Source organism: Zalophus californianus, chromosome 5, assembly GCF_009762305.2.
Source record: "Zalophus californianus isolate mZalCal1 chromosome 5, mZalCal1.pri.v2, whole genome shotgun sequence".
In the NCBI taxonomy this organism is placed as follows: domain Eukaryota; kingdom Metazoa; phylum Chordata; class Mammalia; order Carnivora; family Otariidae; genus Zalophus; species Zalophus californianus.
The window spans coordinates 6,446,626-6,460,963 of NC_045599.1; the positions used below are offsets into that span (position 1 = coordinate 6,446,626).

At 45.1% G+C, this 14,338-nt stretch overlaps 1 protein-coding gene across 2 annotated transcripts in view; it reads right to left on the reverse strand.

Annotated features, from left to right (window-relative positions):
* The window catches only part of BTNL9 (butyrophilin like 9), a 30,568-nt gene extending 17,620 nt beyond the window's left edge, over positions 1-12,948 (reverse strand). For both annotated transcript variants that reach the window (XM_027605297.1, XM_027605296.1), the window contains exons 1-4: positions 12,768-12,948; positions 8,832-8,966; positions 6,670-7,017; positions 5,035-5,316 (exon numbers count right to left, since the gene is read on the reverse strand). In XM_027605297.1, coding sequence (XP_027461098.1) covers positions 5,035-5,316; positions 6,670-7,017; positions 8,832-8,943 — 742 coding nt within the window. In that variant the 5' untranslated portion in view covers positions 8,944-8,966; positions 12,768-12,948. The remainder of the gene's footprint in view (positions 1-5,034; positions 5,317-6,669; positions 7,018-8,831; positions 8,967-12,767) is intronic.
* Between the last annotated feature and the right edge of the window lie 1,390 nt (positions 12,949-14,338).

A 14,338-nucleotide genomic window follows, 5' to 3' on the forward strand; every position in this document is an offset into this window, starting at 1 on the left:
GCATTATGTGGTTCATTTTTCCTTTTTCAGTTTAATTTTTCTAGTAGTGCATTTTTATTGTCTTGTACCCAAATATTGGGCCACAAGGGATTGGTCCTTCACTACAGATGGTTTGCCAAGCTCTGACCTACAGGTTAAGAGCAAGAGCTCCGGGTTCAATGCCTCCCTGAGATGCTACCCTCGACGTTGTCCCTTTGTTCAAGCTTCTCCTGCCTCCTTCCTACTCCCCTAGTGGCCATAGGCGGCCCCATTCTCAGTGCAGGAACTTTGCACTTGCTGTCCCCTCTACCTGAATGTACTCCTCACAGATATCCACGTGAACCACATCCTTTGAAAAGGATAAATGCAAATCAAAAAAGAAATAATTGGATTTGGAAACAGACTCCCTCTTTTTCCCTTTTCTTTCCTTCGTAAAACTAAAAAAAAAAAAATCCTTTCTCTATCCCTTTGAAATATATGTAAATGTTTTTGAAAGCTAAATAAGCTTTTGCTAGCTTCCAACCCAGGAATGTTTTTCTTAAGGAGTTCAGAGACATTTCTTTGAAATGTAAACATCAAGAAGAAAGTGTCCCTATGTCCTATCTCATTGGGGGTTTCAGGTGCCTGGCTCCAAGTTGTGACTATGTGCTTGTCACAGAGATTTAAGACGTTTTATTTTTCCTTGGATAACACAATTAGCTAGCCCAAATGACCACTCCAATGACACAGTAAATTTTCAATGAAGTATGTGTGGCGTGTGGTGTTCTTGAGTCCTCTTACCCAATGGCAAGTTATCATTTAGAAGGGTCAGATTTCTTTCTGTTATTATACAGTTGACCCTTGAACAACACAGATTTAAACTGTGTGGGTCCATATAGATGTATTTTTTTATATAATTCCAGTTAGTTAACATATAGTGTAATATCAGTTTCAGGTGTGCAATATAGTGATTCAATTCTTCCATGCATCACCCAGATGCTCCTCAATCCCCATCACCTCTTTAACCCATCTCCCGGATCGACCTCCCCTCTGGTAACCATCAGTTAAGAGATTGTTTCTTGGTTTCTCTCTCTCCCTCTCTCTTATTTTATTTCTCTTTGTTCATTTGTGTTGTTTCTTAAATTCCACATATGAGTGAAATCATATGGTATTTGTCTTTCTCGGACTTAGCATAATACTTTTGCTTACATTTGCCTAGCATAATATCTCTAGCTCCACCCATGGTGTTGTAAATGGCAAGATTTCATTCTTTTTATGGCTGATAATATTCCATTGTGTGTGTGTGTGTATATGTATATACCACTTCTTTATCCACTCATCAGTTGATGGATATTTGGGTTCCTTCCATATTCTGACTATTGCAAATAATGCTGCTATAAACATCAGGGTGCAGGTACCCCTTCAAATTAGTGTTCTTATATTCTTTGGGTGAATACCTAGTAGAACACTTATAAGATAATAAGGTATTTCTATTTTTAACTTTTTCAGGAACCTCCCTACTGTTTTCCAGAGCAGCTGCACCAGTTTGTATTGCCACCAACAGTGCAAGAGGGTTCCCCTTTCTCTGCATCCTCGACAACACCTGTTGTTACAATCTTGTTTTGTTGATTTTAAGCCATTCTGACAGGTGGGAGGTGATATCTCATTGTAGTTTTGATTTGCATTTCTCTGATGACCAGTGATGTTGAGTATCTTTTCTATTTTGTTTGTAGTTTCCATATCATTTATTTTTCCTCTAGTCTTTAGTATTTCCTTCCTTCAGCTGGTTTTCAGCTTTGTTTGTTCTTTCTTTAGCTCCTTTAGGTGCAAGGTGAAATCATTACCTTTGAGCTTTCTCTTTCTTCTTGGAGTAGGCCTGTCTTGCTATGTACTTCCCTCTTAGATCCACTTCCGCTGCATCCCAGAGGTTTTAGACTGTTGTGTTTTCATTTTCATTTGTTTCCATGTATTTTTTAAGTTCTTCTTCGATTTCCTGGTTGACCCATTCATTGCCTAATAGCATGTTATTTGATCTCCATGTGTTTGTGTTCTTTCCAGATTTTGTCTTGTTGACTTCAAGTTTCATGGCATTGTGGTCAGAAAAGACAGGTGGTGCAATTTCAATCTTCTTGAATTTGTTGAGGTTTTTTGTGTGCTAATATGTGATCTATTCTGGAGAATGTTCTGTGTGTACTTAAAAAGAATATGTATTCTGCTCTTTTAGGATGGAATGTTCTGAATACATCTGTTAAGTCCATCTGGTCCAGTGTGTCATTCAAAGCTCTTATTTCCTTGTTGATTTTCTGTTTAGGTGATCTGTCCATTGATATAAGTGGGGTGTTAATGTCCCCTACTATTATTGTATCAATGAGTTCTTTTGTGTTTATTATTAACCATTCATCTATTTGTGTGCTCCTATGTTGGGTACATAAATTTGTACAATTGTTATATCTTCTTCTTGGTTAGACCCCTTTATTATTTAATAGTGTCCTTTGTCTCTTTTTACAGTCTTTGTTTTAAAGTCTACTTTTTCCAATGTAAATGTCATTGCTCCAATTTTCTTTTAACATCCATTTGCATGATAGATGTTTCTCCATCCCCTCACTTTCAATGTGCAGGTGCCTTTAGGTCTAAAACAGATCTCCTGTAGGCAGCATAGAGATGGGTCTTGTTTTTTATCCATTCTGTCATCCTATGTCTTTTGATTGGAATGTTTGGTCCATTTACATTCAAAGTAATGTTTTCATATCTTGTGCCCTCTGCTATGTTTTTCCTTATCTCTCTGTTAAGTGTCTCAGCCATGTCCTCCAGTCTTTTCTCAAGTCCAGTTAGTATCCTTATGATCATTGCTTTAAATTCTCTAATGTACATGATACTTGCATCTGTTTCACTTAGATCTACCCTGGCCTTATCTCATTCTCTCATTTGTGATAAATTTCTCTGTCTCCCCATTTTCTCTGCCTCTCTGTGTCTATTCTGTGTGTTAAGAACATTTTCTGCTTTTGAAAGTAGTGACTTTAAGAAGAGTAGGTCCTGGAGTGCCTTGCAAGAAAGTGTCCCCTGTTTACCAGGAACTGGCACTTTAGCAAATCATTCTATGTTTTTTACTTATGTCTTGCTGTTGTGTCTGAGTCACTTTTCTTTTCAATGTAGTTGTCTACCCTCATTCTCTTCCTGTGGTGGCTGAATTTGCTGTCTGTGATGTTAGTGGGACACAGGCATGCTAGCTCTGAGGGAGTGTGCCCACTGGGGAACTTGGGAGTGTGGTGGTGGTATTAGTAATATTTGATTGGGCCACTAGTCCAATGCCAGATCTCCTAAAGCACTGTGGTGGCCGGGGACCCTTGCCAGTCTGGTGGGGGTACAAGGCTGGTCTCAATGCTCGACGATGACATGCAGCTGGGCCTGGCATGTGAGGGTGGCTGGTGGTGCATGGCTGGGCATTGCACTGCAGCTGGGCAGGGGGTGCTGTAGCAGCTATGCACCTGTTGTCTGGGCAGGGTGCATGTGCAGCTTTAACAAAATTTGCCCTGAACGCTGGGTCAAGACTATAAGTGTCTGCAGCCCCACCTCCCATAGGTGGCTCCATGTTTATGCTGGGGTCGGGGGAGGAAAATGGCACCTGCCAGCTCCCTTATTTTTAGAGAAGTCCCCCAACACTCTCTGAAATCAGGATGAACAGATCTGACTCCTGTTTACCCCAGCTTTGTGTAAATTGCCTTTTTTATATTGCCTCTCTGTGCAGGCTGCTATCTCTCTAAAGGCAGTGACCCAGCAGTCACTCACCCTCCCAGCTCACCCAGTGCTGACTCAGCTGACTTTTAAAAGCTCCAGGCTCCAAATCCCACTATTTTTACAAACTTACAGAATGCACCCTGTGTAGTTTTTAATGACATACGTTGTGGGAAATAGTCTTCCCTGGGTCAACTCCCTGGTGTGAGGGCCCATTTTTCTGCCTTCTCTGTGCACACAGCCTCCCTCTGCCTTTTTGACCTTCCTAACATTTCAGCTGCAGCTTCTTCTCTATATTGAGTTGTAGAGTTCGTTCTGCCAATCTTCGGATTGCTGTCTGGTTTATTGACTTGGATGTGGTTGATATCTAGTGAATGTGGGACAGGATGAGCTCAGGGTCCTCCTACTCCACCATTTTCCCAAGATCCTCTCCTCCTTATGGTTTTTTTTTTAAATAATATTTTATTTTCTCTGGTTTACCTGATTGTAAGAATACAGCATATAATACATACATAAAATCTGTGTTAAGCTTCTATTTCTGTTAGCAGTCAACAGTATATTATTAGTAGTTAAGTTTTGGGGAGTCAAAAGTTATACGTGGATTTTCAAATGCTCAGGGCAGAGGGTGGTCAGCATCCTTAACCCCCTGAATTGTTCAAGGGCCAACTGTAATATAACTATTGATTTGTACCAATGTGAAGAATGACCCATAGGTTAGGTTTATCCTCAGGACTTAAAATAGTCACGAACATCAGATCCTTCAGTTTGTGCCTCATGATAAGACTTTGGTCCTAGATAATGGCCTCACCCTTCAACTCATTGCCTAACTATCTTCTTTCCTAACCTACCACTTTTAAATCCACATGCACACCCCACCACACCTTAGCATCCTTCCCTACTTTGTATTTCTGTACAGCACCTTACATCTTCTAATCTTACAATATAATTCACTCTTTTGTTTGTGTTTCCCCCACAGGAATGTCAACCTGAGGGCAATGGTTTGGGCCACATTACTTATAAATATCATTTGAGGGATGAAATTAGGAACACATGGGCTCTCATGATGACCTCTAATGAGGAGTTTCTGGGTTTTAGGGCAGAGCCTTTGGTGTATAATATTGATTCCCTGGGGCCTCCACAGCATACTGTTTGGGTGAGTGGTAAGCTGTTGTACTCTCAGTAGTTTCCTGATATCCAAAGTGCTGACTTTTCAGGTGTCTAGGTCAGTTCACCCCAGAGATAACCAGGCCCCAGTACCATTGTGCTCTTTTAGACGGCCTTTGGAACAATGCACATGAAGGACATGGTGGGTAAGAAGATGAGGGTTAGTCAGCATCTACTAACCTGCTATCTGGATGGTGAACTCTTTCTTCTGGAGCAGGAGAGAGTTCTGGATGGAGCAAGACACATTGCTGTGGGAACCTCCTTGGACAACCACAGATGTTTCCAGATCAAACAGGCCCCGGGCATCCTGGACAATGGCTTCCATCTCTGGAGGCAGGCACTGTCCTTTATGATCTTTCCACTGAGCCTGGGGTTTGGGGTACCAACCACTGGAGCTGCACCTCAGCTGAACGTCTCCCTTCTTGAAGCCCTCGAGGGAGATGTGAGGGTCTGAGCCCAGCCCTGGGAGAGGCAGGAAGAGTGGGAAAGATCAGGCTCCCTCCCAGAAGTTGTACATGAAGTTCATGCCACCATGCAATGTCTGCAGTCATTATAAGGTATCACAAACTGTGACTGATCTTAACACACATGTGGGCTCACAACCCCCAACTGTGGGCTATAAATGACAGTCTAAATTGGTGGTGGCAGGCGGGACATGGGGACAGTAGAACCCATGAGGGACATTTGGAAATATTGTGGGGGTTCATTTGGCCAGAAGGGCTACTGGCATTTAGTCAATTATGCAAGAGACAGTCCCCTGAAGTAAAGATAAATCCCACCCCACATTTTCATAGATTGTCCTCTGTCTCTCTTGAATCCAGAGTTCAGGTGCCTGTGTCACACACACTCTTTCATGTCTCCAACCTGTGGAGCTAACTTCATATTTTGAATATGCAAAACATTGATATGGTTAAAGAACAATACTGTAAAAAATGTACATCAGGAAAGTCCCAGACCTTTCTCCATCCTTCCCATCCACTGCTCTCTCCTCTCCCTTAGGTAACTAATTTCATTAGTTCCAGTTTCATTAGTTCATTAGTTCCTAGTGCATCCTTCCTGTGTTTCTTTTGTGCAACGTTTCTTTTTTTTTACACCAAAGTTTACATACTATAGAACCTCTTTTGCACCTTGCTGTTTTCTCTTACCAACATCCTAGAAATCACTCATCAGTTCCTAGAGCACCTCCCCATATTTTCAGGTGCATAGTGTGGATCACTCCATTGTATGATGGACCATACTCAACCCCTTTGCTTAGATGTTTAGGGATTCCACTGTTGTACAATTACAAATGATGCTACAAAGATTAAACTTATATGGACACCCTTTTCATATTGGAGCTGTGGGAAGCTTATCTTCAGGGTAAACTCCTAGAGGTGGGGTTGCAGTTCAAATGGTAGATGTATAGGCAGTCCTGTTAGCTATTGCCAAATTCCCATGCACTGGAGCTTTGCTTTGCTTCCCATCACCAGGGTACAAAGCAGAAGGCCTGCTTCCCCACAGTTCCACCATGGGTGTATGATCAAACTGTTGAGTTTTTGCCAATCTCAGAGGTAAAAAAGAGTTTCATCTCAGTGTAACTTTAATTTGCTTTTCTTTCATGATGGGTAAGGGTGATCATCTTTTTATATGTTTAAGGGCCATTTGTATATCTTTTTTTTGAACATTTACTTTGTTCATTTTGTAATGAATCTTCCTTTTTGATGGTTTTTTAAAATTAGATATGTTTTCCCCTTTTCTGCATTTCTCTGTCTATTCTTGAGCAAAGCAGCTCTATCCAGATGGACCCTTTACTCTGTCTCTTTGGCCAGGTCATACCTGCTACTTCCAGCTCCCAGACCGCTTCCCTGGAGAAGTTGCTGGAGAGGAAACGGCACCCATACAGGCCCTCATCGGCAGGAATGACACCACGGAGCTGCAAGTTCACGCTACCATCCATGATATAATCCTTGATGAGTTTGGTCCTGTTCCGGAACTGCGCCATTTGCTGGCTGTGAAGCTCTTGTCGCCCCTGGTACAGGTGCACCACATCAGAGGTCTGACTCCGGAACCAGCGGATCTCCATATCCTCGGCATCCAGGTATGGTGACAGGTGGCACGAGAACTCCACCTCTTCTCCCACGAGTGCCAGGATGGGCTCCCCAGGGCCCACCACCCTGACCTCCTCTAGGACGAGAAGCCAGAATGACAGCCGAAATCAGCTCTCATCCAAGGTAAGCTTTTATCACATTCCTTTGCAGCTCAGGAATCTACATACAGTAAGCCATTCAAATGACAAAAAGACACTTGGCAAGACAATTGGCTTGGCTTCTTGAACAAGTAATTGTCATGAAGATGCCAGGTTAAAATATACACAAAGGATATTACAACCAGATACAATGTGTGGTGCTGGACTAGTAATTGGTTTGAACCAACCAGCTGTAAATGTTGTTTTGGGGACAGTTATGTAAATATGGCCAAGATATCAAATGAAAAGGAATCTTTGACAAAAAAAAAGCAAGTTTCAAAACAATACATACACTATTCTCTTATTTGATTACAAAATGACATGTTTGCATAAAAACATGTGCAGAAAAGAAAGGTCCAAAATGAGATATACCAAATGGTTGATGGTGGTAATTTCTGCATGATGGGAATAGATATTTTCTTGTTTTTTCCTTGCCTGATTTTCTAATCTTTTATAATGCACATGGACAGTTTCTGTTAATAGCAAAGTATATTAATATAATCTATGGGGCTCCTTGCTTCATGGGTTTTTCTATCTAAAAGCCAAATCTTGTCTTCAAGATTTTTATTTAGTAGAATTTTTTTTATTTGATCATCCTCTTAAATGGTGCCTCCACGTGGCTCCTCTACTCCCTGTTTTCTGCAAGTCCCATGAGAGTTGCTATTCCTGTTGCAGTTCCTTTGCCTGTGCTGTTTCCTGTCACTCAGGATGTTGCCCTCAATCTTCTGACTTCACCTTTTCTTTCTTGCTTGCTTGCTTTTTTTTAAAGGTTTTTTTATTTATTTGAGAGAGAGAGACCCTGCGCGCAAGAGCAGCAGCTAGGAGGTGCAGAGGGAGAGGGAGAAGCAGACACCCCCCCCCGCCACACCCCTGCTGAGCAGAGAGCCCAACGTGGGACTTGATCCCAGGACCCTGGGATCACCACCGGAGCCAAAGGCAGATGTTCAACCAACTGAGCCACCAGGTACCCCCTGGCTTTGCCTTTTCTTGTACCTCCTTTTCTTCCTTTCAAGCTCAGCTAAAACCCATTCCCAAAGCTTCCCCTTCATGGATCCCTCCCATCCTTCACTTAGCTCATAGAACATGGCAGTGTTTTGTTGTTGTTGTTGTTGTTCACTCCATTTGAGACATCTTGTTGCCCACTGGGAATAACCCCAACACCCTCCCTTCCAGCTTCCCTTTCCAGGATCTCTCAAGCTGTCTCTTCCACCACACTTCATGCCTGGCCCTCTTCCTGGGAGCATGAACTGCCTCAGTTTACCCTCCATCTGTCATCTTCCTGGAAATTATGTCTCCTTCAGGGGTCTACTCAAACAGTACCTCCTCTCTAGGGTTCTTCTTGGCTTTCTGGAAAACAAATTTCTCTCTTAGCTGTGCTCACAGATCTTTGGATATATTTCTCTTGCAGCCATACAGCTGAACACCTTTTATGTCATGTCTGTCCCCCTCCCTTGACCTTCTTGAGGACCTGGGATGAGCCTGGTCATTTTGGTATCCCTGGTTTCCAGCTCAGGGAATCAGAGAATTGCATTTGCATAATTAGTTTATACTCTCTTTTGGCTGTTTCTTTCATGAGAGATGTTGAGCCTGAGGTCCTTCCTGCCCTTCAGAAGCTACACCTTCTATGTGGGAGTGAGCACCTGACATGGCCTGGCAGGCTGTAGATCTCAGCCTTGGGAGCACCAGGTAGGAGGGTGGGCAGAAGCTGAGGTGCTCATGGCCTGGCTGGCTGGGCTGCAGGTTTGACAACTACCTGAGTTCAGCTCTCCGGGCTGGAGGAGAAGAAGGAGATGGGTGAGGAAGAAGACACTGCTGGGCAGAGGAACTCCCTGGGAGAAGTCCGGGAAGACTGGGAAATCCACCATTTCTTCTCAGCTCTGGGGGGCACCTGGAGAGGAACAAAGAGATGCTGAAATGGATGCAGGAGAGCTAGAATGCAGCCCAGCAGGCCTGATGTCTCTTGCTGCTTCAATTTTTTTTTTTTTTTTAATAATAGTTCTTACCACTTCCAGGGCCTGGCTTCTTTTAAACCATAGCTGGATGTGAGTGCTGCTTCTAATTTTACCAGGTGTCACTGCTGACCTTGCTTAGACTCATGGAGCTGCAAGGGGACAAGGCCAAAATGTCCCAGAGGAAGCAGCTTCTTGGCTTTGCATTGTTTAGAGCCAGGAATGGAGCCACCCATTGTGTGGGGATTCAGCTAGGATTAAGTGACTTTCCCCGAATAAAAGGAAATCTATAAGGACTCAGAGATATTTTCATTCTCCCTGCCCCACTTCCCTTTGGCCTGGAACATGCAGTCCACAAACAGAGGAACAAACACAGAGTTCTGATCTTTCAGAAGTGGGACGCATGACTGGCAGCAGCTGGCCAGCTCCCACCGCAGCTGAGACACCTTCTTCCAGGCCTGAAACCTCAGGTGGAGCCTTCAAGAGGTCAGCTGGTGACTGTCCCTATTGCTGCAAGACTGTGTCTTCCAGGTCACATTAACAGAGTTGTCCCATCTAGCCACATCCCCCATTAGTGGTCCACTCTACCCAGCCCTGGCCCAGGCAAGGGCTATCCCCTCTCAGTCCTGAGACCCCCTTGGGACCTGTGGTGACATCTCACAGTCTGATAGCCAGTGAGCATAGGCAACCCATACATCTTGGGATACATTCAAGCCTCTCCACATTTCTCCTCTGTTTAGTGGTGGGACTTTAGGCAGATTCTATAACTGACTGACCCTTGATTTCTTTGCCTGAACAATGGAAGAAACCAATGCCAACTCAGGAGGTCATTAAGCCTTCCATGGGAGGGCTAAGTGCTCTTCAGTACATAAAAGCCAGAACCACCTGCCCCTGCCTCCACCTTCCAAACATCTTGCTCTCCATCTTTTAGAGCCGGCATGCTCTCCTTTCACCCCATCATAGGAAGGCAGATTTCTTCAGCTCCAGTCTCCCTTTCTCCCCTCTTCTGCCACCCCGCCCTTTTGCTTCATTCTCCTTCTCCTGAAAACATGTTCTTGGTGTCCTGTGGCTGCAAAGCCCTACCCACACAGCAAACGCTTCATGAGCGTGTAGACGAAAGACTTTAGAAGTTGCTGGGTCATGTAGCAGAGGAATGGTCAGAGGAAGTATGCAGGTGAGTTAACGGTGTGTGTGTGGGGAAATCCCTGAGCTAGAAGAACCTGGCCAATGGAAATACAAGGACCCAGCCAGTGGGAAGGAGTGGGCAATGGCCAGTGAAGCCAGTGGGCGAGGGGCTGGGGCCCTCCCCTCCTGGAGCTCACATGCAGGTAGGCAGGCAGAGGAGCAAGTTGGAATAGCTCCATTAATGCTTCAAAAGGGACCCCTCAGCAGGAGAAGGTCAGAGGACCCCCTGGAGGGGTCTCAGCCACTTTCATGGCCAATAGCTATTGGAATTACTAGTCACACAATAGTCAGCTTAAACACAGGCTATGGGCCAAGGTCTAGGCTCTGGCCAGACAGTCCAGCCTCTTGCCCTATTGGCTGATGACAGGAAACTGGCAGCAAAGGAGCTCCAGAGCAGGGAGTCCACCCTGGACTCCCTCTCCCTGTTTCCTTTTGCTTTTTCTCTCCCTCTCCCTGTTTCTTTCTCTTCTCTTTTGTGTCTCAGTGTTTTCGTCTAGACTCTGAGGATAGAACACCATGAAGGCAAAAGCCATGACTGTATATCAGCGCCAGCTAGTACCTTCCAAAACAAGAGGGGCTCGGAGGGTACTTATGGGTCCATTTAGATCAGTCAGATTTTGAGGAATTAGTCAAGACCTGTGTAGGTGGTAACTCGGGTTCTCCTACCACACAGTGACAGAGCATTAGACGGGCTCACAGCTGGGTGCCCCATTTTCCCTGAGCTGGGAGGCTGCCACCTCCTGGAGGGCAGTCCATGCGTTCCAGACCCTGGAATTACTAGTGGGACCGCAGTTTTGTAGTGCAAAACACCCATGTGAATCCCATCACTGAGGCTGCAGGGGGAGGAGGTCATAAACATACAAACACACATAGGCATACATGTGCTTATGCCCACAGTAATAAAAACTAATATGACTTGAGCACTTACTATCTACCAAGCACTTACATATACCAGAAGTATTTGTTGTTATTATTATCATTAATAGGTCTGAATCACAGACCACAGGAAACTGAGGCACAGGGAGGCTAGGCAACTTGCCCGCACATACAGTTAGGAGGTGGTGGAGTGGGGGTCTCTCCTAAGCTCTACACCAGTGTGGATAGAGATTCCGCACCAGCTTTGTCCTGTGTCAGGGCTGGAACACCCTCTGTTTTCCTATCCTCCGAGCATGATTCCAGTTAGGGACCACCTGACCACAGACCGCAGCACTCACCCTGACAGCATCTCACATGCTCTGAAGAAGCAGACTAAGTCCCCAGGTCTCAGCCACAAGACCAAGCAAGCAAGCACAAGCAACCAACCCACAAATGAATAAAAATCCCAAACTCCAGCTGCTGATAAAACAACTCAAAACTGGAGTCTTCCTCAGACTTTACCAACAACATCTTCTTGGACAGGAGATACATGCCCTGTGGTCCCTTTGCTCCCAATGCACAGACATTGAAAAGCCTTTAACTTGGAGGGAGACTGACGATTTCCTGAAGGGACTTCAGAGGGGCTGAATGCCCCTTTATGCCCTAAAGGGCCCCCCTCCTGCCCATCTACTGCTTGAAGTCCACACTTTCTGACTCACTCTCCAGCTTAAAGGCTCTGATCCTCACTGGAGTGCAAGTACTGTGAGGGGAAACATTTTCAGATCTCAGCTATTCACACCACAGTGTAAATGGATTGCAGACTATTTCTCGTGAGGAAGTTTTGCTGGGAACAGGGTCTGGACACATTGGAGACTCGGAGAAGGTGGAAGACCCAGGGAGGAGAAGGACAGCCAGGAAGAGGGTCCCAGGCTGGAGCTAGTCTTTGCAGGTGGGGCACATTCCCTATACTCTCCTGGGAGCCTCTGGGATGTCCCCTGAAGACACACAGAAGAGTAAGGGTCGCACACACTCATGATGAAGAAAAGCCTCCACCCTCTACCCAGGGCAAGCCTGTTTCTTTGCATTCTCTCCCTGGCCTCACTCCAACCCCATTCCAGTCTTCTCTTTCTGCATCTACAATTCCTGAACAACACCTGATGTTCTCTTTATTTGCAGTCCCTCAGCTCTTGAGTGTCTCTATAAAGATTATTTTTTGCTTTTGCCACTTCTATGAGCTTTGGCTGTGTAACAGCAGTGTGTTTGTCCTTCTCCCATTCCCGCATCCTAAGCTGTACACCTTGAGAGGTAGAGCACTCTCCTACCCTCTCCCCCTCCAGTATCTGCTGCAATGTTTTGCCCTCCACAAACTATCAAGTAATGCTCACTGGTTTACTCTGGTTTGATTTCAATTGGCTCACAAGATGATTTCCACCCCAGTCTCCAAGGTGGATGAACCGCCCCAAGAAGAGACCCCAGGGAGGCTGGAGAGGGAATGGGGTAGGTCAGAATCCTACCTCCTCGAGTGAAACTACCTGAATGAATATTTCCCCTTAGCCATACTTGAAACAACCCATTCTTCAGCCAGGTTCAGCCTATAAGGTGATGCCAACCCATCTTGTCCTCTTTCCAAAGCCATCATTTTCTGCTTCCCATTTCTGAAAGTTGGAGGTTTAGACAAGTGTTGAGAATGAGCCACGTACCTGGCAGGTAGCAGCAAGGGGTCTGAAATGGCAGATGATTCCTGGTGAGCTCAACTCCCTGCAAAAGGCATGACTGTAGTAAAATGTCTTGGTCCCAGATACTAAGGTCCCCTGGACATGAGCTGGCAGCTGAGTTCAGGGGGCCAACTCATCTGTGACAGAATTACCCACCCACCTTCTACCTAAGACACACATTGTGTGCTCTGCCTTTTGCTATAAAAACCAAGATAGACAGAACAAAACGAGGAAGTTTCTGTCACATCCTGTCTCTGTGAGAAAAATCATGAATTGAATTTCCATGGACAATATCCCCCTAAGGTATTAGAAGGAGGAGAAAGGTAGCTGGAAGTTTTGCAGAGACTCGGAGCAGGGAGAAAATGCTCCAGTTGGCTGCCTGGGATTTTGGGGCCCTCAGGAGACAGGATGGCCATCCCCAGCTAGCCCCTCTCTCCTCAATGTCACAGTGAAGGATGCAGAGACTAGACTGGACTATGTACAAAGGGCTGGCGCTCAACTGTTAACCAGCTATGCCCTTCTCTGCATGGCAAGGGAAGTAAAGAAGATAGCCTGGGAGCATTGCCATAAGTAAAGCCTGCAAGAGCTATTCACATACAACTTGGAAATAGGGTGGGGCAATATATTGGGATTTCTCTAATAGTGTGGAGCTCAACAAAGAGGAAGTAAGCATTACCTCACACCACCCCATTGCCATGGCCATGGTGCAGGGACCTGGCTGAGCCCCACACTGACATCTTTCCTAGGGGACAGGTCAGAACTGGGGCACAGTGTAGCTCATTCACACACAGGACACCCTCAGGAACTCCCAGAATTGCCTGATTTTGGGGGATGGGCTTGTGCGGGAGCTAGGGCTTAGAGTAAGTAGGTGGAGGAGAGGACAGTGAGCTGAAGGTGACACTCCATGTTCAGGCAGGCTGGTGCATGCATCACAGGATTATGCATGCATAAAGATATCCTAGGATGGCAAAGGGGCTGTGTGGTGAGCTCAAGTGGTGGGTGGTGCAGGTACCTGGAGATGGAGAAACAGAGGAGAGCTTGGGAACATATTAAGCATAAAATGAACACTGAACAAGATTGGGAGCAGGAGCAGGAGCAGGAAAATGATAAAGGCAAGGGGAACAGACATTGTGAGTGGAAGGAGGTGATTAGCATGTGTAGTGTAGGAAAAGGTTATGGGCTTGTCTTGATAGTTTATGAAACTCACCAGTGGAAGGGGAAGCTGGACAAATGTATGCTAAGTGAAATAAGTCAGACAGAGAAAGACAAATACCATATAATTTCATTCATGTGGAATTTAAGAAACAAAACAAGGGGAAAAATGAGAAAGAGAGAGTCAAAGCAAGAAACAGACACTTAACTATAGAGCAGAAACTGATAGTTACCAGAGGGGACATGGGTGGGGGTTTGGGTTAATGGGGATTAAGGAGGGCACTTGTGATGAGCACAGGATGATATATGGAACTATTGAATCACTATATTCTACACCTGAAGCTGATATTACACTGTATATTAAAGAACTGGAATTAAAATAAAAACTTAAAGTAAAAAAAAAA